General features: G+C 54.8%; 2 protein-coding genes across 3 annotated transcripts in view; one reads left to right on the forward strand and one right to left on the reverse strand.

Annotated features, from left to right (window-relative positions):
- The window catches only part of BPHL (biphenyl hydrolase like), a 29,491-nt gene extending 13,505 nt beyond the window's left edge, over nt 1-15,986 (forward strand). The window contains exons 5-7 of one of the 2 annotated variants that reach the window (XM_004596486.4): nt 7,378-7,509; nt 9,526-9,649; nt 15,720-15,986. In XM_004596486.4, coding sequence (XP_004596543.2) covers nt 7,378-7,509; nt 9,526-9,649; nt 15,720-15,807 — 344 coding nt within the window. In that variant the 3' untranslated portion in view covers nt 15,808-15,986. The remainder of the gene's footprint in view (nt 1-7,377; nt 7,510-9,525; nt 9,650-15,719) is intronic. The other variant, XM_058668349.1, reaches the window with a different exon arrangement.
- A 385-nt stretch (nt 15,987-16,371) lies between these two features.
- Nucleotides 16,372-20,040, reverse strand: TUBB2A (tubulin beta 2A class IIa). The gene is made up of 4 exons (XM_058668345.1): nt 19,882-20,040; nt 18,667-18,775; nt 18,226-18,336; nt 16,372-17,619 (listed from the first exon to the last, which is right to left on the reverse strand). Exons 1-4 carry the CDS (start codon nt 19,936-19,938, stop codon nt 16,559-16,561), a joined length of 1,338 nt encoding a protein of 445 aa, XP_058524328.1. The 5' UTR covers nt 19,939-20,040; the 3' UTR covers nt 16,372-16,558.
- Nucleotides 20,041-21,167: the final 1,127 nt, after the last annotated feature.

Here is a 21,167-nt window from a genome sequence, read left to right on the forward strand (position 1 = left end):
TGCCCACGCCAGCCTCGCCCACCAGCCTTCCTGTGTCTCCCTTTGCCCTCAGAGTTTGTGTGTGTCCCACGCCCCTGCAGCTGCCGCTCCTGACACCAGCCTGCCCCCCACCCGCCGTGCTGTGTTGCCCCCACATCTCCTGATGCCAGCTTCTGCTGGCTTCCACTCTAACCACAGCCTCCTCAGCAAACCAGTCCTCATCTAGCTCCCAGCTCCCAGCACCCTCCGCGCTGGCATCCCTGCTGGGTGCTCCTCCCTCTGATGCCTGGTGCAGGCTTTCACGGCAGCCCTCCGTCCTGGGCACTGCCTCAGTGGGCCTCAGGCACTACTGTGTGAGCGAGTGCCTGTGTGCTGTGGCTGTGTCGTGCTTCTGTGGGTCCCCCCCTGGCTCTGCTGCCCTTCCCAGCCACTGTCTCCACTGCTTGCGTCCTTAGCCCGGCCTGCCAGGGCAGTGGAGGCCGCGTGTTCTCTGGAGCCCTGGACACGTGGCTGCCCCGTGGTTCCAGGCTCATCGTGTGCGTGCTGTCTGCCAGCCACGTGTGCCTTGTTACACTGCTGGCCTCCGTGTTCTCCACGTGGACGCCTCCGTGGCTGGGTCCTCTCCGGCATTTTGCTCAGTGGTTATTCTATGGCATACTTCATCCAATTTCCAGATCCCACTTAGGCCCGTGAATCTTCCTCGAGTCCTGTTCCTGCTCTAAAATTTCTTTTCTTGGTAAATGATGTCCGTCCCCCGCCCCCCTCACACAGGATGCACAAGCGGCCACTTCTCTCTGATTTCCTATATCACAGTTCCTGCTGCCTGGGTGAATCAAATCTACAAACTTCAGATGGAAAATTCTGAAAGCAAACTAAGTTTTAACTCATTATTATATTACAGTTTTCTTGCGTTGTTCTTGTTACTAAGCTCCTGTACTGTATTATTCGTTCTCGGTATTGGGCTCCATGTGCCTGTCATGAGCGTAAAGCTCAGGAATGTTTGCACGGAGAAAGCATGCTTGGGTAGGACCCGGCGCCATCCCCCGTTCAGGTGCTCGGAGAGGTGGCGACCACAGCTGCTGTGCGTGGCTTCTTCCCTGGACCACAAAGCCCTGGGAGGCAGAGCCCGTGTCCGCCATGCCTCACAGTTAAGGCTGCAAGTACTGTTTTCTGGATTAATTCATTAATTAGTGCTGAGTGGACATGCTTTCTTCATTAAGGTTCCACTGATGAATACCAGTTATAGTCTTTGAAAAAGAGACGCCAGTGTGTTTTGGTGGGGAATACATGTGGGGAGCGGGGTGCTAAAGCCGCTCCTGGGACTGGGAGGGGCCGTTGCAGGATGGCGGCTGGCCCAGGGCCAGGAGGCGGAGCCGCTCTCGCCAGCAGGTAAACAGGATAGGCTAGTTCCCCCGCGGTGATTACTGGCCTATCACGTAGCGCCAAGTGGATCCACGGGGAGAAGTGATTGGTGGAGAACTATATAAAAGTAGCTGGTAAAAGCTAGACTAAGACGGACGAAGATGGACAGAGGGGATGGACGGATGGACGGACAGAACAGACGACGAGGAGGAGACAGACTGGGGGCGACGAGGAGACAGACTGGGAATGAAGCAGAGAGTACGGGAAGAAATGTGGGAAGAAGGGTGGCGGAAAACAGGAGGAAGGGTGGCGGAAGAAGTGGGTAGGAAAGCTTAGACCAATGGGGACAGGCGCAGCAGAGAAAAGGTTTTAAACGCAGCCGCTTCTGGCAGTGAGAGGTCCAGTTGCCGGCTTTTCCCGGAACCCCAAGAGTATGCCTCGGTGTTTTTAGTGTTGCCGCTGCTGGGCAGTGGTGACAAATACAATTTTGGCTTTGGATCAGCAAACTGATGCGAGTGACCCGTCTGGGAACTTCACTGTGAAACATACTTGCTACTGAATTTCCGATGGTCATTATGCCTTGGGCTAAAAACAACTTCCTCTTAAAGTTAGGTAGTGCCAGTGAATGAATAAATAAATAGAATGCTGTCAGGCACCTGCTGTGGTGAGCACAAGCTGTTGGTTAGCTACCTGCTGCTCGCTCCATGCTGCTGTAGTCTTTCTGCTGAGAACACTGTAGCTCGGCGAGGTGGCTGTGTGCAGTCAGAGTCTCCAAGTGCAGGCCCCAGGCGAGCTAACTCCCACACTGCAAGTTTATGGAAGTCAGCCACTTCCTCTGCGCGGTGGGGGCAGGGCCTAGGGGAAGGTGGCGTCCAACTCTGCTTCTTCCCAACAGAGTCTGAGGTGAACATCTGGCCAGCTCCAGCTGTAGCTGGACTTCCTGCCCCCTGAGACCTGGGTGGTCTTTCCACCGAAATCTCAAGCCTTGCCTCTACGTCACACATCCCAGGAGCCCCTCTCGTTCTGCCCGCCTGCTGTCCTGCCTTGGTCTTCAGACATGCGCTAACATGGTCTGGCCCTTGATGCCATAGGGAACTTCCTTTTTTCCCAATGACTCTAAGAACTTTTATTACATAATGGAAGAGTATTTAAAACTCATAGAAGGGCCCAGGTTCAGGCCTAGCGGCTTAAGTCTTTACCTTGAACGCGCCAGGATCTCATATGGGCGCCGGTTCTAATCCCGGACACCCTGCTTTCCATCCAGCTCCCTGCTTGTGGCCTGGGAAAGCAATCAAGGACAGCCAAAGCCTTGGGACCCTGCACCCGTGTGGGAGACCTGGAAGAAGTTCCTGATTCCTGGCTTTGGATCAGCGTAGCTCTGGTTGTCGTGGTCACTTGGGGAGAGAATCATTGGACAGAAGATCTTCTTCTCTGTCTCTCCTCCTCTCTGTATATCTGACTTTACAATAAAAATAAAACAAATCTTTTAAAAAAAAACATGTTGGAATCCATGAAATCTGAAATTCATGGAAAATGTACACCTATGATGAAAAAAACCTACACACATTGATTTCAAAATTGACTGCACCAAAAATTATTTTAATCCCACTTTCTATGACTTTTTAAAAAAGATTTATTTATTTTTAATGCAAAGTCAGATATACAGAGAGGAGGAGAGACAGAGAGGAAGATCCTCTGTCTAATGATTCTCTCCCCAAGTGACCGCAATGGCCGGTGCTGTGCCGATGCAAAGTCAGGAGTCAGGAACTTCGTCCAGGTCTCCCATGCGGCTGCAGGGTCCCAAGGTCCTGGGCCATCCCTGACTGCCTTCCCAGGCCACAAGCAGGGAGCTGGATGGGAAGCGGGGCTGCCGGGATTAGAACCAGCGCCCATATGGGATCCTGGCACGTTCAAGGTGAGGACTTTAGCTGCTAGGCCACAGCGCCAGGATTCCAACATTTTTCATACCAGAATAAGTTGACCTTTTAGATGCATTCTCTAAGAACATTTTGAAGTATCTTGACGTGTGAGACCTGGGGTGCAGCAGCAGGCCTTGTGTGACAGCAGTGCACCCCCTGGAGCCAGGCTGCCCCTGCTGTTCCTTTGCTGGAGCCACACCTGCTCCCCAGCCCATGGCTCCACTCCAGTCTGGGCCTGCACATCAGCCGCGTGTCTTTTTGAAAGCAGTCTGGTTGCATGCCTTTGTATTCCTGAGCCACATCTAGCTTCGTGAGTTTCTGAGCTCTGCAGACATGTTCAGCCTGTGTGTGACTTCGGGGCATGGCGAGTCTCTCTGTTCTGCATTGCTAAGATTCACCCGGTGCCACTGATAGGCAGCCACCATGCGCTGGTTGGCACTGCTGCAGCCTGTCCCCTGGGCAGGCAGGGCAGGTGTGCTTACCCCTTCTTTGCCGTGTTGCTGGAACATTTCTGTGCAGAGTCCTTGGGTGCAGGAGCAGCTAAGCCCGCCAGGGAAAGTACCGCATCACAAACAACAGGTTGTCCAGCACAGGAGCTGTACACTTCTGCCAGCAGCGTGTGTGGGTCTCCGGCTCACCCCTGCAACAGGACCCGAAAGTTAGCATACTGAGTTCCCTGGCTGATCACATGAGCACGAGCTGTTTTCTCTTTTGTGGTCTTAATTTGCATTGTCCTGTTACTAATAAGATTGAGCATCTTTAGAAGTGTTTATTCACCCTTTGGGTTTCTTCCACATGAAACCTGTTCATGGCTTTATTGAAGTTATTACGTGACATTCAAGAAGTGTGTTTTATTTGTGTCAGGGGCAGGCACACATTTATTCCCCCGATGCAGGCACCAGAAACAAAGCCCTAACCCAGGCCCCCCACATGAGTGGCAGTGGTCCACCTGGTCGGGCTGTCTCTGTTGACTCCTCGGGTGTGCGAGGCAGGAAGAGAGGCTGGACCTGAATCCAGTTACTCCAGTATGAACTACAGGCTTCCCCAGGAGCACCTTGAAGGCTAAACACCTACTCCCCATCATGTGGCATTGATACAAATGTCATACTGTGTCTCTAGAAGAAAGTATAACAACAGAATGGACAGCTAAAGACCTTGCAATACTCTCACAGTGTTACTGGCACACAGATTTCATGTCGTTTTAGAGTGTTTTTTGATCATAGAATTAATAACCCTTTGAGAGGAGTTTGGTTGTAGATATTGTTTCCTGGCTTGTGGCTGGCTCTTGCTCTTTGTGTGTGCAATTGCACGTTCACATCCCAGGGCTGGTTTTCTCCCTGGCGTGCAGAGTGGCTGAGAGTTGGCCTGCACATTCCTCGTCACGCGTGCCAGCTGCTCTACTCACCGTGCACCGCCATCCCAGCCACTCCTTCTTACAGCGCTTCTTGGCTTCCTACAGTTATTCCTCCGGAGTTCCTTAGGGCCAGTCCCAGCATGCACCGGGCGGTGTGCGTATCTCACCTTGGTGGTTGAGAGGGGCCGGCAGCCCCTCTGCCACCCTGCAGTCCCCGGCTGCTGCTGGCAGCAGAGCTGTCTCCAGGCGCTGTCTCTCACCCTTCCTTGGATCTCCCTTTGACCTGGGGCATGCTGCTTGCTGAGCTGGGTCTGAGCGCAGACTGCATTTCGTTCGTCCTGTTTCATTTTGTTCACGGAGTCTTTGGTCTGTCTCGCGCCCTCTGTGTTGTGTGCTCTCCCTCCTCCATCCGTGGCCCTCTTCTTGCTGTCTTGCGTCTCATTTGCATCTTGTTTCCCTGTATGGTGCGTTCTGCAGCCTCCTAGTGTTGCCGGCAGCCTTCCGGAAGTTCTGTTTCTTCTAGGACGTTGGCTCTTTGGTTAGAACATGATACTGACTTCCTCTGAGTCTAAAAATCGATGCCCTGTACAGGGAGCGTCCGTGGGATGTGTCCCTTCTGAGAAGGTGTGCGTGCCTGCGTGTGTGACGGCCCGGAGGGTCACATCAGGCCCTGTCTCCTCAGGTTACTGCAGAACTCTCCGGCTCAGCTCCCCCCAGGCAGCCCTGCCATGGGTGTCCCCTGTCACCCTTGCTCTAACTCACGGCTCTCTTCTCCTTACAGCCGTATGCACACACCTCCAGCCCCCAGCTGCCATTCATTGCTGCAGCTCCAACAGTGTGACAAGAACACATTTTATGAAAGGTCTGGTTGTCCCATCGCCCTCTGCAGAGGCAGGGAACTGTATCAGTGGCGGTCTTCTTGCTGTCTTTTTCTAAAATGGTTGATTCTTTTATTAAAAATGCAGGTACAGGGAGCGAACCAGTGAGACAGGGAAAGAGCGATCTTCCATCCTCTGGTTCACTCCGCAAATGGCTGCAGCAGCCGGGGTTGGCTCGGCCCAAGCAAGGAAGCAGATTCCAGTGGGGTCTCCCACATGGGCTGCGGGGGCACAAGTGCTTGGGCCATCATGGTGTTTGCAGGAAGCTGGATCAGAAGTAGAGCAGTGGGGATTTGAACCGGCACTCACAAGGGATGCTGCCTCTACACCCCTCCTGCCCTCAGGCAGAGAGGTTCCGCCCTCTTCAGTCACCTTGGCTTCCCTCCCAATGCCTACTGCCAGCTGCAGATGCCAAGGCCCCCTCCCGTGGTGGCATCCTCCCACCCAGAGAGCGCTTGTGTTGTGATGAGCAGCTCATTGCGCAGGCGCTCCATCCCCAAGCCCACAGCGTACCTGCAAGTGCCTGAACTGTGTGGAACCCACTGTAGACAGATGCGTGTTCTGTCACCACTGCCGGGAGGTCTTTCAGCTGGATCACTTAGCAAAGATACTGCACCATCAGGCTCACTCAGCAGTCATGAATGTTAGAGCTTTCAAATCTTACCTTAGTGCTTAAAGAAATCCCGAGGGCCACACTGTAGCACAGGGGGTTAAGCCCCTACCTGCACTGCTACTATGTGGATGCCGGTTCATGTCCCGGATACTCCACTTATGATCTAGCTGCCTGCCAATGCACCTGGAAAATCAGTGGAAGGTGACCGAAGAGCTTGGCCCCCTGCACCCACATGGGAGACCCCAAGGAGGGTCTGGGCTCCTGGCTCTGGCCTGGCACAGGCCCGGCCATTGCCGCCATTTGGAAAGCGAACCAGCAGATGGGAGATCTTTCTCTCTGTCTTTTCCTCTCTCTGTGTAACTCTCCCCTTTTAAATAAGTAAACGAATCTTTAAAAAAAGAAAAAAAAACTGGGAAAAGATTGGGCCAAGTATCAATGTTTGTTGGTTCGTTTAAAAATAAGTTTTAGATACTATTCCTTGCTACAAATGATTCGTCTCTAATGGAATTTAAAATTAGCTTTTTGCGTCTACTTTTTCTTAAGTAGCAGAAATTAGAATAAATCTTTTGTGTTTATTTTCTCGTGTACAGAAAAGTGAGATTCATGGGAAAAACTGACAGAAGCCTCTTGTTACGGATACCCAGTCCCTCTAAGCCCGGGGTGTCGGCATGAGCAGATTCAGGCTATTGCAAATTAGATATATCTGGGATGTCTCTCCTGAACCTGTGCAAACTTACTTTTTTGGCATTGTTTCCTAAACCACCAGGGTGTGACAAGTGCTCACACTGCGTTATAAGTCATTTAGAGGGATTGAAAGCCGGGAGGGTGTGTGCAGCTCCTGTGCAGATACTGAAGGCATTTCCAGCAGACCTGAGCATGCGTGGCTTCGGGCCTCTTCGGCACGGGTCGTGGTCGCGGGTCTTCAGGGCTGCCGAGGAGTCAGTCTGACGTAGGCAGGACTGTTCCCTTTGCTTGCCCACCTGTGACAGGAAGCATCAAGTGCCGGTCTAATTTCACTCAAGTGGGCCATGTTGATTGTGGGGCCGTCTTGTGGGAGACACTGAGGCCGTGGTCATGGAAACGCTGCCAACAGTGCTAAGCAGTGTGGCTGGAGGGAGGATACCTGGAGTCCCTGGGACACCTGGCTGACATGAGGCATGTACTATGTGGGTGCCAGTGAACGGGGCTCCATGGTGGCTGGGCCGGGGACATTTAAAGAGGACCCCTTCACGTGAAACTGAACCCCTCCTTGCTCACTCTTCTCTTTTCCAGGTATCCGGGATGTCTCTAAGTGGAGTGAGAAAGTAAGGCAGCCGCTGGAGGCCCTGTACGGCTATGACTACCTTGCCAAAACCTGTGACCAGTGGGTGGACGGTATACTGCAGTTCAAACGCTTCCCAGAGGGTAGGTTCATGGACTACTGACTGGTTCCTTTGCAGAGCAGACGATGCCTGGGTCCCCACGCGTGTTCCTGAATTCCCTGCTACCTTTCCTGGCCATAGTGTGAACAGAGCGCGGATCACGGCAGGCAGTTGCGTGGCACTTGCGTGGCAGGTCTGCCTTAGCTGGAGGCAGGACAGTGTCACAAAGGCCCATCTCATGTGTCCTTCCCAGGCTGATCCTTTTCCTTCTGGTCCTTTGCGTTGTGATGACAAAATAATTCTCCAGAAGCCCCAGTTTCTATTTTGCTGATTTATTGTGATCCAGTTGAAAGAGTGACATAAAGAACTCTATGCCCTGGTAACTCTCCACATGCCTCCTGCAGCCAAAGTTGAGGCACAGAACCCACCACCAGGGACGGAATCCTGGTTTTGCATGTGGCCGTCAGGGACCCAGGCACTGAGCTGGCACCTGCTGCCTGTCGGGTCACAGCGGCAGGAAGCCGGATCCAAAGCAGAGGTGCCGAACCTGAGTCAGCACTGATGTGGGATGTGTCCCAAGCAGCAGCCTAACCTGACACGCCACCGTGCCTGCCCCATTCTATTTTCCGATTCCAGAACAGGTGACTGACTATAAACAAGAAAGGCCGAGCAGGGTCCATACCATACTGCCCCCGCTGCGTCCTTGGCCATTAGGGCAGACGAGGAGGCCCTTCTCTCTGTCCTGGTCCTGCCCCTGTGAGGCAGGACCACCCATCACTCAGAAACCCCTCATGCAGTGTGTGGGACCACCCATCATTCATGCGATGATGGGCACACAACAGGTGCATGGATGCTCAGCTTCTCTCGGTGGTGTGCAGTCAGCCAGGCCTGGGACCTAGATTCTTCCTGGACCACTCAGCTTGCTATAGGGACGTGTGTGGGCAGCTGGCCAGCTCCTCTAGACTGCAGTTCCTGTGTGAGGCTTGGCCATGCTGATGCCAGAGTGGGGCTCAAAGGAGCTAATGTGAGCTTGACTCTCCAGGACACAGCACATGCCTGGTCAAAGATTGTTACTGCTAATTTTATAAAAGTGCTTACTTCAGTATTGAACACACTAAATGAGTTAACACATAACTGCTGTGTTTAGTAGATGTGCAATTGTTTAAATACACAGACATGCTGGTGAGTACTCTGTAGCACTGGCTTTCACCATCATCTTTTGGCTGTGGAATTAGCAGACACGTGTCAGTCCAGGGCCAGGAAGGGTCAGCTTCAGAGACCTGGAGGGATGTCTCCCAGGCCAAGCAGGACACTCTCGCTTTCCTGTGACAAAGGGAGAAAGGGAAGGAGACCACCTGGGGAGTGCTGGAGTCTTGAGCCTCAAGGCAACTCCAGGAATTCAAGGTTATCCCTGTCCTTATCCTGAAACTCAGTGAGGTTAAGGAGCTACCAGGGCTCCACGGAGGCAGGGCCAGAGCTGGGATCCAGAGGCAGGGATCACCAGGGCCAGCACTGGGGCTGTGTTCCAACAGTTGCAGACAAAGCAGGGTCAATACCAGGCCATCTCATGTGTACATTCCGCAAGTCGCAGAGGCGCCACCAGTGCAGAGAGCCTGTTTGCTGCTTGCACACTGTCCCCTCATGCCCGCACACACTGGAGACTGGCCAGGGCCCTGCCCGCCATTGAAAGGGGACTTAAAGGGACAAGCTTAACAGGTGTGGAACATTGCCTGAGCGCTGCTTTGTGTAGCGGGGGCAGCTGCCCCAAGTAATATAAAGATGTGCGCGACTTGCATGTATTTGCTGTCCCTGCTATTTTACATGAACTGGAAACTTTGGGCAGGCAAAGCTGCTTGTTCGCTAGGAGAGCTTAGAACTTAGCAGGAAGAAGAGAGAGAAATAGACAAGGATGCACAAACACTTTTGACCCCAGACACAGTCACGTCCAAGCCACTGAAGTTACAGACAAGGAAGCAGGTGCAGTGAGGGGCGTGGTGCCAGGAGTTGTGTTCCTCACACCATCACACTAAGGCAGTCCCTCGTGCTGCGTGTCTTCCAGGCAGCATCTGTCGGCAGCTGCTGCCCCGCGTGCAGTGCCCCACCCTGATCGTGCACGGCGAGAAGGACCCACTGGTCCCGCGTTTCCACGCTGACTTCCTGCAGGAGCACATTAAAGGGTCACGGTGAGTACCCCGTCGCTAAAGCCTGGGAGTCAGTGGGAGGAGTTGCAGATGGGACAAGAGGCTGGAGAGGTGGAGGGCTGGGAGTGGGCCTGCCACCTTGTCCGGAAGTTGTGCTGGGCGCTCAGGGCTCCACCAGGCCCCTGTGGGTGAGCCAGCTGGAAGGACGGAGGCCCCTGCTTGGTGCTGGGATGGACAACGGAGCTCACAAGGCTGAGGCTCTAGCGTACTTCTGACTATTGAAAGGTAAATCAGTTGTTCATTGAAACAACTTTGTGTCATTTGGAAACTCGCAGTTGGGTTTTTAGTCGTCGGTCACTACCTGCAGTAAAAATAAAATAAAATGAAGTACGCATAAAGCCAAAGGGAAGCAGATGCCCTCGGCTTGCTGCCCTCTGGAGGCCGTCCTCAGTGGCACTGTCTTGGTTCATTGATGGAGTCACATTCAGCTCAAAGTCTGCACATGCACTGAGGCTGCAGGTGTTGCGTGTTGACTCACCTTGAATGCCTACTGCAACGAGGAGTTGTCGGTCAGCAACGCACGTGTGACCTCGACCAAGCCGCATCAGTCACCGCAGATCTGATAAAGCAGCAGACGCAGGTCACCAGCACTTTGTACTCTTCGTCCTGCCAGTCAATCTTAGACGTCAGATAACTTGTAGAACACTCCCAAAACTGTGTGGAGTAGCTGCCAGAGCACCCCTAGCCGGGGTCCGCTCGCAGCATGCCTGCCGAGCCAGTCCCCGACACTGCAGTGGCTGGAGAAGGTGTTGACGGCAGTGCACGGCGCAGGGAGCCAGGCAGCCCAGGTTCAGGTTCCAGCGTCCTCCAGGGTGGGAGGCAGTGAATTTCAGTTCATGGTAGGAGGGGCACAGTGCCTGGCCAGCTGGTGTGTGAACAGTGGCAGTGCCTGGTGTGTGTGCCCTTTAGGGGTCAGTGGTGAGGGTCAGTGGGTTGCTATTGCTTTGTGAGCACAGACTGGCACTGGGGTGCCGACCCATGCCCTCTGAGCACAGACGCTCTCCGAGCGCAGATGTGGGGTGCTGAGCATAGGAGCAGTTTCAGGAGCTCTAGCCACAGCTGCGGGAATGATGGTGGCAGGAAGGGGAGGAAGAGCCTCCCCAGAAAGGTCAGCAGACGTGGACTTACTCATTTCTGCGGAAAACACGCCTTGCAGTAAACACTTTGGGCAGTCTGTGCTAGGAGCTGTTACCAAGGTGGAAATTTCCAGTTGAAGGAATTCTTTGTTTGCTTGCACACCTACCTGGAGGGAGGGGGAGAGAGGCTGGGAGAAGGGAAGCCTGAGTGTTCCTCTAAACAAACTCCCTTGCAAAAGGAGCATCCCAGAAGGCAGGTGCTTCTCACTTGCCCCAGGCAGCCTCCTTTTGAAGTACAGCCACTGAGGGCTGAGGCTGCGCCCCAGCCCCTGCATCTGCCGGGAGAGCCGGTGCAGGAGCGGACCCCCGCCTGCTTGCTGTGGTCTTCCGAGTGGATTCTAGCAAGGAGGCTGTGTGAGAGCTTAAAACATACACAGGTGTGGTGCTTGCAATGGCATGCAATTGTCATAAACCTTTATCATTCTAGTGTCTGAATAACATTTTTTAAAACTCTAAAAGGCATCTCTATTTCACATATTTTCTGCTTCTTTTACCACTAAAGCCGTACATCAATTAAAAATAACCACCTGGCCAGAGGAGAGTGGGAGAAGGGGAAGGTGAGGAGTTGGGTCAGGATTCTGTTATGGGTGGCTGCACAGGTGAGCAGAGGCGTATCAAACTGGACTTATAAAATTATAAGTCATGGTCATGGTGCAGAATTCAGATAGTGCTTCCGTACTTCCTTTGGAGAAGCCAAAGAGATGGTTCATCACTGGTCCAGTGCCAACGGCCACTGGGGCTGGGCTGGGCTAAGGCCAGCAGCTCCGTCCAGGTCCCATGTGCAGGCCAGGGGCCCCCAGCACTTGGCCGTCACCTGTGGCCTTCCCGGGAGCATCAGTTGGGAGCAGCCAGGACCTGACTGGCGCTGAGAGCGGATGCTGACATCATAGGCAGTGGCCGGTCCCCGGACCACAACGCCAGCCCCGTAGTTATGGCGTTATTAAGACTTCCAAAATTGTGCCCTAAAGTCTCAACTTTTATAATTTTTAATTTTTCATATATATGTGCGTATATATGTGATGTGATGCTCGCAAAGAGCATTTTATATTTTGAAAGGAATATTATATAAATATCTAGCCGTGTCTCACAATAAACCTGTGAAAAACACATTTACAGGTGCGCCGTCAAGTTTGAGATGCTGAACAGTCAGCCAAGGCTGCATAGCTGCTCAATGACAAGTCTGAGGCCTTTTCCCTCCTGATGGAGCGCACTTCCAGCCAGGGCAGCCTCCTCGCATATGGGCAGGTGCTCGAAATAACACGCTGGGTGGCCTGGCTAATTGTCTGCCAGCGCAGAAGTGACAGGCTCTTGCAAACACATGCAGTAAATGCAACGGTCCCTGAAAGCAGAGTCGGTAAACGTGAGAAAGTTTAGTTTCGGAATTCTGTTCCACTCCCATCTGCTAACAATGAATGCATCAGTATAGGAGGAAAGGTTCCCTTCTGGTAGAGATACTAGTTAGTTCAGTGTACTATTCATGGACTATCTTTTTTGAGCCATGGGCTGAGTATAATCAGAAATGATCATTTAAGATTGACTTAGGAGGGCATCATTGTGGCATAGCTGTTTAAACCACTGCCTGTAATGCCAGGATCCCATTTAGGCACTGGTTCATGTCCCAGCTGTCCCACTCTCAGTCCCGCTCCCAGTTGATAGTTGGAAAGCAGCAGAGGATGGTTCAGGTGCTTCGTCCCCTACTGCCCATGTGGGAGACCCAGAAGTTCCCAGTTTCTGCCTGGTCTGGCCTCAGCCATTGCAGCCGTCTGGGGAGTGAACCAGCAGATAGAAGATCTGCCTGTGTTTCCTTCTCTGTAACACTGCCTTTCAAATAAATAAATAAATATGTAAAAATAAAATGAAATAAAATAAGCTTGACCATCTCCCTGTACTCAATGAGCCCTTCTTGTGGGGCCTCAACCTGCCTGGACTTGACTGGCTCTTATTGGTCTGTTCACTGTCCAGCAGCAAGGAAGTTGGTGCACAGAGCCGGTAATCACACACATGGACTACTGACTGATGATAGATAGCTTTTTCTTCTGTGTTTTTCAACGTGCAGAGGACTTACTGGCATGTGACCCCATTGTAAATTGAGCATCTGTGTTTTCTCATAATCTAGAGCCCAAGGTCAAAGTTTCTAAAAGCCTGCAAGCTCCAGAGCAAGGAAGAGCCAGGCTTTCCACTTTGCACTTGATTCCAAGGCAGGAAACACTAGTGCCCCCATTGGAAGGCCATCCGGCAGGGGCACAACCTCCTCCCGTCTGCCAGCTGGACAGGCCCACACACAGCAGGGAGGACAAACGCCAGTATGGGTCTCATCCAGAGCCACCCTCTAGGCACACCCAGAACACCGTCTGACCTGTGGTCCGTTCACGTTGACACATGACATTAACCATCGCAGTGTGGGACGGCCCAAGGGTGATCGCTCCACTCTGCAGAGGTTTCGACCTTGTGTGTGTGTGGCGGGAGGGGCCCGGGGGGGCCAGGGGGCAGTGAGGGGCATGACCAGCTCGCCAGGCAGTGGGCTGCATGCTGTACACAGGCTAGGTCACAGAAGGGAGGGTAGGACCTCTTTCTGGCATTCCCGTGGCCCCTCACACCTGCCCAGCAGTGGCGAGATGGCCTCCAGGGCAGCCCCGGCCTCCCCACCGCTGGGGTAGTCAGTTGGTCAAGGTGGGACAGACTCATGCTGGAGACCGCAGCTCGTGTTCCGCATGCTGAGGAGGGCACAGGGGCTGGGCAGGGAGGTACCAGAGCTGGGGCAGTGCCCGGCTTCTGCTTCTAGACCACTCCCATCCTGGGGATGGTACCCTCTCTTTCTGCACCCCACCCCTTGCTGTCCCCAGTGCCACTCCTGACCTCTGCTTTAACCACTCACTGTCCACGTGGGAGGCAAAGAGTCGGCCGAGAGTCCCCATTTGGCCACATCACAGGATTAACTCCACACAGGGCCTGCCAGCTTTCAGAGTCCGAACCTCCGTGTGCAAGGCACATGCCAGAGAGGTGTCGCCTGCCCCTCTGGGCACAGTGCCCCTGCTGGAGGTGGGAGCCTTCCCTTCACACCCACCCACAGCCAGAGCCTCCCCCTGCCAGCTGCTGGCATCTGTTAAGTGCCTACTGTGTGCTGGCACGCTGTGTGCGTCCTGCTGTGACACCCTCAACATGATGCTGTGAGAAGCTCCTCCCGTGGAGCGAGGCTCTGGGTGGTGACCGTCCCTCAGTGTAGCTCTGCGAGTGGCGTCAGGCCTGTGCACACGCCTCCCGTAGCTCATGGCTCTCCAGCTGCCACAGGAGACAGCTCATGCTGCAGGCGAAGGCCTCAGCCCGGGTCCTGGTGCCCAGCCTGGGAAGGACCTCTTTGTTTTTCTACCACGTGAGAGCATCTGCCCAGCAGACCCGGCCTGCCCAGGAGGCAGCCCATCTAGACTGCTGTGTCGCCAGCCTAGCAGCCTCTTGGGGGCTAAGACATGCGTCTGCTTGAGAAAAGGAACTTGTCCCTGACGTAACTGCTGGGTCCCCTGGCCCTGGCCTGGCTGGCTTAGGCCTGAGAGCAGGCCCAGGATAGACTTCAGGGCTATGCCCTCCCCAGCTTTGCCACCAGAAGGGGCTTGTGGCTCCCCCTCCTTCACTGCTTTCTTCAGGGCTTTTTAAGAGGAGCAGCATGAGAGACGGGGGGCATATCAGGGGCACCTGACATGGGAGGGGTGCCCCGTGGGGTCAGTGGAAAAGGTGCCAGCAGCCTCCTTGGGTTCCCGACCTGGAAACTGAGGGATTCCTAAGTGATGGAGCTGTAGCACCTTGCCGCTGGCCTCTGACAGTCTGTTGCCCAGGGTCACATGGGGAGCCCAGCAGGACTTGCTCAGGTGGAGCTCCAGGGGCTGCTGGCTGTCCTCTTGAGACCGGATGGACTCCTGTTCCTCAAGAGGTCTGCAATCCTGTGTCTTTCCAAAGTGCCAGCTGCCGAAAGGAAGCTGCCCCGCACGTAGGAACATGGGTTACCCTGTCCATGTGGGACGAGGAGCAGCATGCCTAGAGAACTGTGAATGTTAGAAAACCACTCCCCAGGCCATGTGTTTAGTTTTGTTGTTGTTTGGGTAAGAATCTAGAGTTGAGATATGTGTGTATGTGTGTGTGTGTTCAGTTAGTTAAGTAGCTGTTTGGAAGGCAGAGTGTGTGGCAGGGAAGAAAGATTTCTACTCACCAGCTCACTCCCCAGTGAGCCAGTAGCCAGGCTGCCCATCCGGGCTCTCCATGGGCCTTAGGGCAGGGGCACTCCGCGGCCGTCCTCTGCTGTCCTCTGTTGGAAGCCTGGGACTTATGATCTACAACGTGACGCATCCCCAGCAGCATGCTTGGGAAGGGTTGCCACCAAGGCAAGCTGCAGTGGCAGGTGGCTCCCTGGGCATAGGGCTGCCACACCCCATGTTCTGTCCTCAGCAACTCTGCCAGCACCCAGAGTCACTTGTCCACTTCCCAGACGGCAGGCTGACCCGGAACTCTGGGCAGCAGCCTAGGGAAACCTGATTTTACCTTTCCACGACACACACTGCCTGAGACACGTTTATTCTGTCTCCAAGCCTTCTCTCAAGTCAGCTTCATTAGCATGGATTTATTTTAGGCACCAAATCACCTACCTCTCCCATTGAGACTTCTTGCCTGATGGGATTCCGAATGGGGTGTGTGTGTGTGTGACACTGTTCAGGGTAACCGCTTCCACTCACTCTCCAAGCTGTCAGAACACCCGAGGGCTTTCACTCTTAGGTCTACGTTTGTGCAAAGTGGGTAAATCATCGCATGCCCCCCACTCCGAATGGGCACATGGGGAAGGCTGGCAGCTTCTCATTTATTTTCAGAAACATTTAGATGGGTAAGGAGCTGGTGACGCGGCTTTCTCTTAAGATTCTCTGGTTTCCTTTCAGGCTGCACCTGATGCCGGAGGGCAAACACAACCTGCACTTGCGCTTTGCCACTGAATTCAACAAGTTAGCAGAAGACTTCCTGCGGTGACTCACCCGAGCCTCGGGGCTCCTGGGTGTGGTGCCCCATCACATCACATCGCTGCCCCTGTCAGCTCACCCATCTTCTGTCCCTTCCCCCCCCCCCCCCGGCTCTGATCAAACTGAAGCCACAATGACAGCCCCTAAATCACAAGGCTGCAAAAAATGAAACCAGCAGTCTTTAACACTAAGTTGTCAGTTTTAGCTCTCCTCTTTACTTCTTGCCATAATTTACTTTCCAGTTACCTCTCAGGATTTATCCTGTGCCTTCTGTGGAAGAGCTGCAGGGTCTCTTTCCAATCGCATTTGTACAAAGTAGAGAAATAAAAGAATGGCTTCCTGGGGGCTGGATTTTCCAGCCACACATGCAGTGTGAGCGATAGCAGTAGGTAAGGGAGGGTTGGCTTCCTCAAGCACCTTCCCCTGCTGGCTCACCTCCGAGATTTAAAATATTCCGGCCACTGAAAATTAAGACATTTCACTTTTCGTTGGTCTTTACCTGAAGGTGAGGAAGGTACTAACTAAACATGCTACCCACAAGTCTGCATGGCCAGCCTTCAGCTGGGAGAGCACGCACAGGTTAACACACATGCTTTATTAGTGTAGAGATCTCAGGAGACAATAATTAACTTGGAAAGGAATTCCACATTACATCAACAGTGTGAATTTGTGACAGAGGCAAAACTGAGCACCATTTTATACAAAGACCATGCGTGAGGACAACAGACGCTCACTAACGGCACGAGAGCTGCGAGGAGTCCTCAGGCCTCGTCCTCACCCTCCTCCTCCTCGAACTCGCCCTGCTCGTCCGCCGTGGCGTCCTGGTACTGCTGGTACTCGGACACCAGGTCGTTCATGTTGCTCTCGGCCTCGGTGAACTCCATCTCGTCCATGCCCTCGCCCGTGTACCAGTGCAGGAAGGCCTTGCGCCGGAACATGGCCGTGAACTGCTCCGAGATGCGCTTGAACAGCTCCTGGATGGCCGTGCTGTTGCCGATGAAGGTGGCCGACATCTTGAGCCCCCGCGGCGGGATGTCGCACACGGCCGTCTTGACGTTGTTGGGGATCCACTCCACGAAGTAGCTACTGTTCTTGTTCTGCACGTTCAGCATCTGCTCGTCCACCTCCTTCATGGACATGCGGCCGCGGAAGATGGCGGCCACGGTCAGGTAGCGGCCGTGGCGCGGGTCGCAGGCGGCCATCATGTTCTTGGAGTCGAACATCTGCTGCGTGAGCTCGGGCACCGTCAGCGCACGGTACTGCTGGCTGCCCCGGCTGGTGAGGGGCGCGAAGCCCGGCATGAAGAAGTGCAGGCGCGGGAAGGGCACCATGTTCACGGCCAGCTTGCGCAGGTCGGCGTTGAGCTGGCCCGGGAAGCGCAGGCAGGTGGTGACCCCGCTCATGGTGGCAGACACCAGGTGGTTGAGGTCCCCGTAGGTGGGTGTGGTCAGCTTGAGGGTGCGGAAGCAGATGTCATACAGGGCCTCATTGTCAATGGAGTAGGTCTCATCCGTGTTCTCCACCAGCTGGTGCACGGACAGCGTGGCGTTGTAGGGCTCCACCACGGTGTCTGACACCTTGGGCGAGGGCATGACGCTGAAGGTGTTCATGATGCGGTCAGGGTACTCTTCGCGGATCTTGCTGATGAGCAGGGTGCCCATGCCTGAGCCCGTGCCGCCTCCCAGCGAGTGGGTCAGCTGGAAGCCCTGGAGACAGTCACAGCTCTCCGACTCCTTCCGCACCACGTCCAGCACCGAGTCCACCAGTTCGGCCCCCTCTGTGTAGTGGCCCTTGGCCCAGTTGTTCCCGGCACCACTCTGGCCTGGGGAGGAAAAGGACAGTTCGGAAACGGAAGGCACATTCAGTTATGCCATGCTCATGAGGAGGAGGAGGACTAACCTAGAACATTCTTTACATACCACACTTGCCACCTAAACAAAAATATGCTAGTAATTGTCAAAAACCTCAAAGAACAAATAACATAAAAAACTACACATCCCCAATGAAGCTATGAATTGGAAAAGACAAGATTAACAACTGCTCCATTCATTTTACAGATTCCTATAACTACCCAACTCTAAGGGGCACAGCGAGCCAGGAGGACAGGCACAGCGTGATGACAGAGGAGGGCTAGGCAGGTTTAAAGCCCTGTCCTAGCCTTCCGGCCTCTGCTCCTTGAAGTGGTTCCCTGCCGGCCCTGCCCCTTGGCAATGACCAGCAGCCCATTAAGCCCATCTCAAGTGCTGTTTGCCCTTTAGCCTCGCTTCAGAGGCTGCTGTGCCAGGGAGGCCCACCCGCCCCCTGCAGGCTGGAGAGCGCCAGGCACAGGGGACCAGGCTGTCCACGGCCCAGCACTGAGCCCGGGAGTGGGTGTGGTGGTTGGGAGTGGGCAACCCCTGCACCAGCAGCCCCTGCCCTGACCACTCACCAAACACGAAGTTGTCGGGCCTGAAGATCTGGCCGAAGGGTCCCGACCTCACCGAGTCCATGGTGCCAGGCTCCAGGTCCACCAGGATGGCCCGAGGTACGTATTTGTTGCCTGTGGGGGGAACGGGAGCTGACTTAGGCCTGTGCTGAACAAAGCAATCTTGGACTAGAGGCTTGTTCACCTGGCTTTCCCAGCAGAACTCAGATAACTGGCATCCGAGACAAAAGGGGAGGTTATCGGCTCCTAAGAAGCAGGAGACACTGAGCATGCTCAGACTGGGCAAGGTGCCAGAGCCGTCAGGAGCTGGAAGGCGTGTTGGTTATGGTGGGCATTGAAATGAAAATGCAAGAGGCACCCGCTGGCCACTTGCATGTTGCTGGCACAGTTCATGGCTTCTGCCTGCAGAGCAAGGCGGCCTTGGTGAGACCAGCCAGCACTCACCAGCAGCCTCATTGTAGTACACGTTGATCCTCTCCAGCTGCAAGTCGCTGTCTCCATGGTAACTGCCGGTGGGGTCGATCCCGTGCTCATCACTGATGACCTCCCAGAACTGCAATGACAGAGAATCGCGGCATGGCACTGCCTCCTGGTGGTCTCCAAGGACGCTGGCCTTGCCTTCCTCCCGTGTCCTTGGAGCAGCAGCCCTGCCTGCAGCCTGCCTGCAGTCCCCACCTGCCTGCTGCAGAGGCGCTGGGAAATGCGCAGAGCATCACCTGTGCTACGTGACACATTGCAGGGCTGGGGGTGGGGTTGCTGGAGCCTGGGGGGCTGCCGGCAGCGCTCCTGCTGGGTGGGGGCAGCTGTGCAGCTGAGGGCTCTGTACCCCAGCAGGGTGGCTGAATGACACCCGGGCTGCTGTGTCCTGGCAGCATCCTGCATCAGGCACCTGCCATCTCATGGCTCCCTGCAGAGATGGATGGCTCCTGGCACAGACCCCAGCAGCTGTCCAGCAGTGCAGCTTTATGCCCCTGACCTACATACTGGCCCCCAGGTATACTGACCAGGGCTGGGAGAGGGAGGGTGCCTGGCTGTGGGGGAAGGAGCTGTCCCTGGGAAAGCGCAGTCTCCATTGTGAATCTGCAGCAGGAGAGGGGGCGGGGAGGCTGGGGTGGGAAAGATGGCGGTTGTGAAAGAGCCCAGTCCTCATGCAGGCTGCAGCCCACACCCATGCAGCGTGCCCACTGCTGCCTCCGTGCCTCGGTCAGGCACTGCAGTCTCCACCGTGTGCATCACCTGGCGCTCCCAGACGGGCACAAGACTGCCACTTTACATGGCACCACGTCTATTAGGAGGGTTTTCTTAAAAACTCAGGTGGTCGTCATAAAGATGGCCCCCGAGGACGCTTCTGTAGCATCTGTCAGCTCCCGTGACACTGCAGTTTTTCACCCAAGGACAGACAGAAATGCACCATTCCTGCAGGCTCCCGGATCCAACCCAGGGGAACCGCCGCCCGCGCAGGGCTGTGCCCGGGGCTTCGGGCGGCCTCATTAAAGGCACACACAATTGCAGCCGGACAGGTTACGCGGCTTCCCGGGCCACCTGGCTGCCGAACGCGCCCCTAGTGAGCCCGGGGCCACCCCAGCCTTCTTCCCCACGCCGCCGACCCAGCCAGCGGGCACCCGCCCGCCCGCCCGCCCGCGCCGTCCGTCCCCCGACCTTGGCGCCGATCTGGTTGCCGCACTGGCCCGCCTGGATGTGCACAATCTCACGCATGGTGCCGGCTGCGGGAGCGGAGGAGCCTCTGGTTCTTGGAGTTGTGTGCACCGAGCGTAGACTGGCGAGCTGGTGGGCAGCGCGGAAAGCGGACGCCTCCCCGCCTGCTCCGACTTTTATCCTCGGGCCCCGCCCGGCCTCGGTGGCGTCATGTGGGGCGGTGCGCGCCGGCGCACCCGGGACTGCGGCACCGCGAGGGGGAGCCGGGGCGCGGTGCGAGGTGCGGGGGCGCCCCGGGCCTCGGCGCTAGAAATGTGGGTTGCCTGAGCCCAGAAGTGTTCATAGCTGCGAAATACACCCCAGATTCCATCAACTCCCTCAAGGTAAAAAATATATAATGTGAAGTGGGCCCTTAACTAATTCTCCATGTTGATTAGATATCCAAATGATAAGGTTTGGGGTTATACACCATTAATAAGATATTTTTTTAATTTATTTATTTTTATTGGAAAGTCAGATAAACAGAGAGGAGGAAAGACAGAGAGGAAGATATTCCGTCCAATGATTCACTCCCCAGGTGAGCGCAACGGCCGGTATTGTGCCGATCCAAAGCCAGGAGCCAGGAACCTCTTCCGGGTCTCCCACGCAGGTGCAGGGTCCCAAGGCTTTGGGCCGTCCTGGACTGCTTTCCCAGGCCACAAGCAGGGAGCTGGATGGGAAGTGGAGCTGCCGGGATTAGAACCGGCACCCATATGGGATCCTGGTGCGTTCAAGGCGAGGACTTTTGCCACTTGGCCACCATACCCGGCCCAAATATTTTAAAATAGATTTTTTTTTCCAAGATTTTACTTTTACTTCATCAGATTTACAGAAAGAGGAGAGAGAGAGATCTTCCATCCGCTGGTTCAAATGACTGCCACAGCTCCATCTGGGTGAGTCCTAAACCAGGAGCCAGGAGGAGTTTCTTCCAGGTCTTCTATGAGTGTGCAGGGTGTCAAAGCTTTGGGCCATCCTGCTTTCCCAGGCCACAGCAGGGAACTGGATGGGAAGTAGAGCAGCTGAAACTGGAACCAGATGTTGGCAATGCAGGTTGAGGCTTAATCTACTGATCTCACATCTTTTAACTTTTCAGACCTAGGAGACTGCTAGTACAATCTGAGGTGATCCCTGTGGCCTGCCTCTCCCTACGAGCCTGCTGTGTTGTACAACTGGCAATATTCTCCCACCCCCATCTCACAGACCAAAGGACGTGGCTAGCCACAGAGCTGGAAAGCCAACGAATCTAGATC

The sequence above is a fragment of the Ochotona princeps genome, chromosome 1, assembly GCF_030435755.1.
Source record: "Ochotona princeps isolate mOchPri1 chromosome 1, mOchPri1.hap1, whole genome shotgun sequence".
Lineage (NCBI taxonomy): Eukaryota > Metazoa > Chordata > Mammalia > Lagomorpha > Ochotonidae > Ochotona > Ochotona princeps.

What these genes read in the sequence shown, in the direction of transcription:
- TUBB2A (XM_058668345.1), bottom strand. Translation starts at nt 19,938, where the DNA reads ATGCGTGAGATTGTGCACATCCAGGCGGGCCAGTGCGGCAACCAGATC. An exon ending in GCAACCAGATCGGCGCCAAG is followed by an intron (nt 18,776 to 19,881) that starts GTCGGGGGACGG and finishes CTGTCATTGCAG; the next exon opens with TTCTGGGAGGTCATCAGTGA. An exon ending in GCCCGACAACTTCGTGTTTG is followed by an intron (nt 17,620 to 18,225) that starts GTGAGTGGTCAG and finishes TTTCCTCCCCAG; the next exon opens with GCCAGAGTGGTGCCGGGAAC.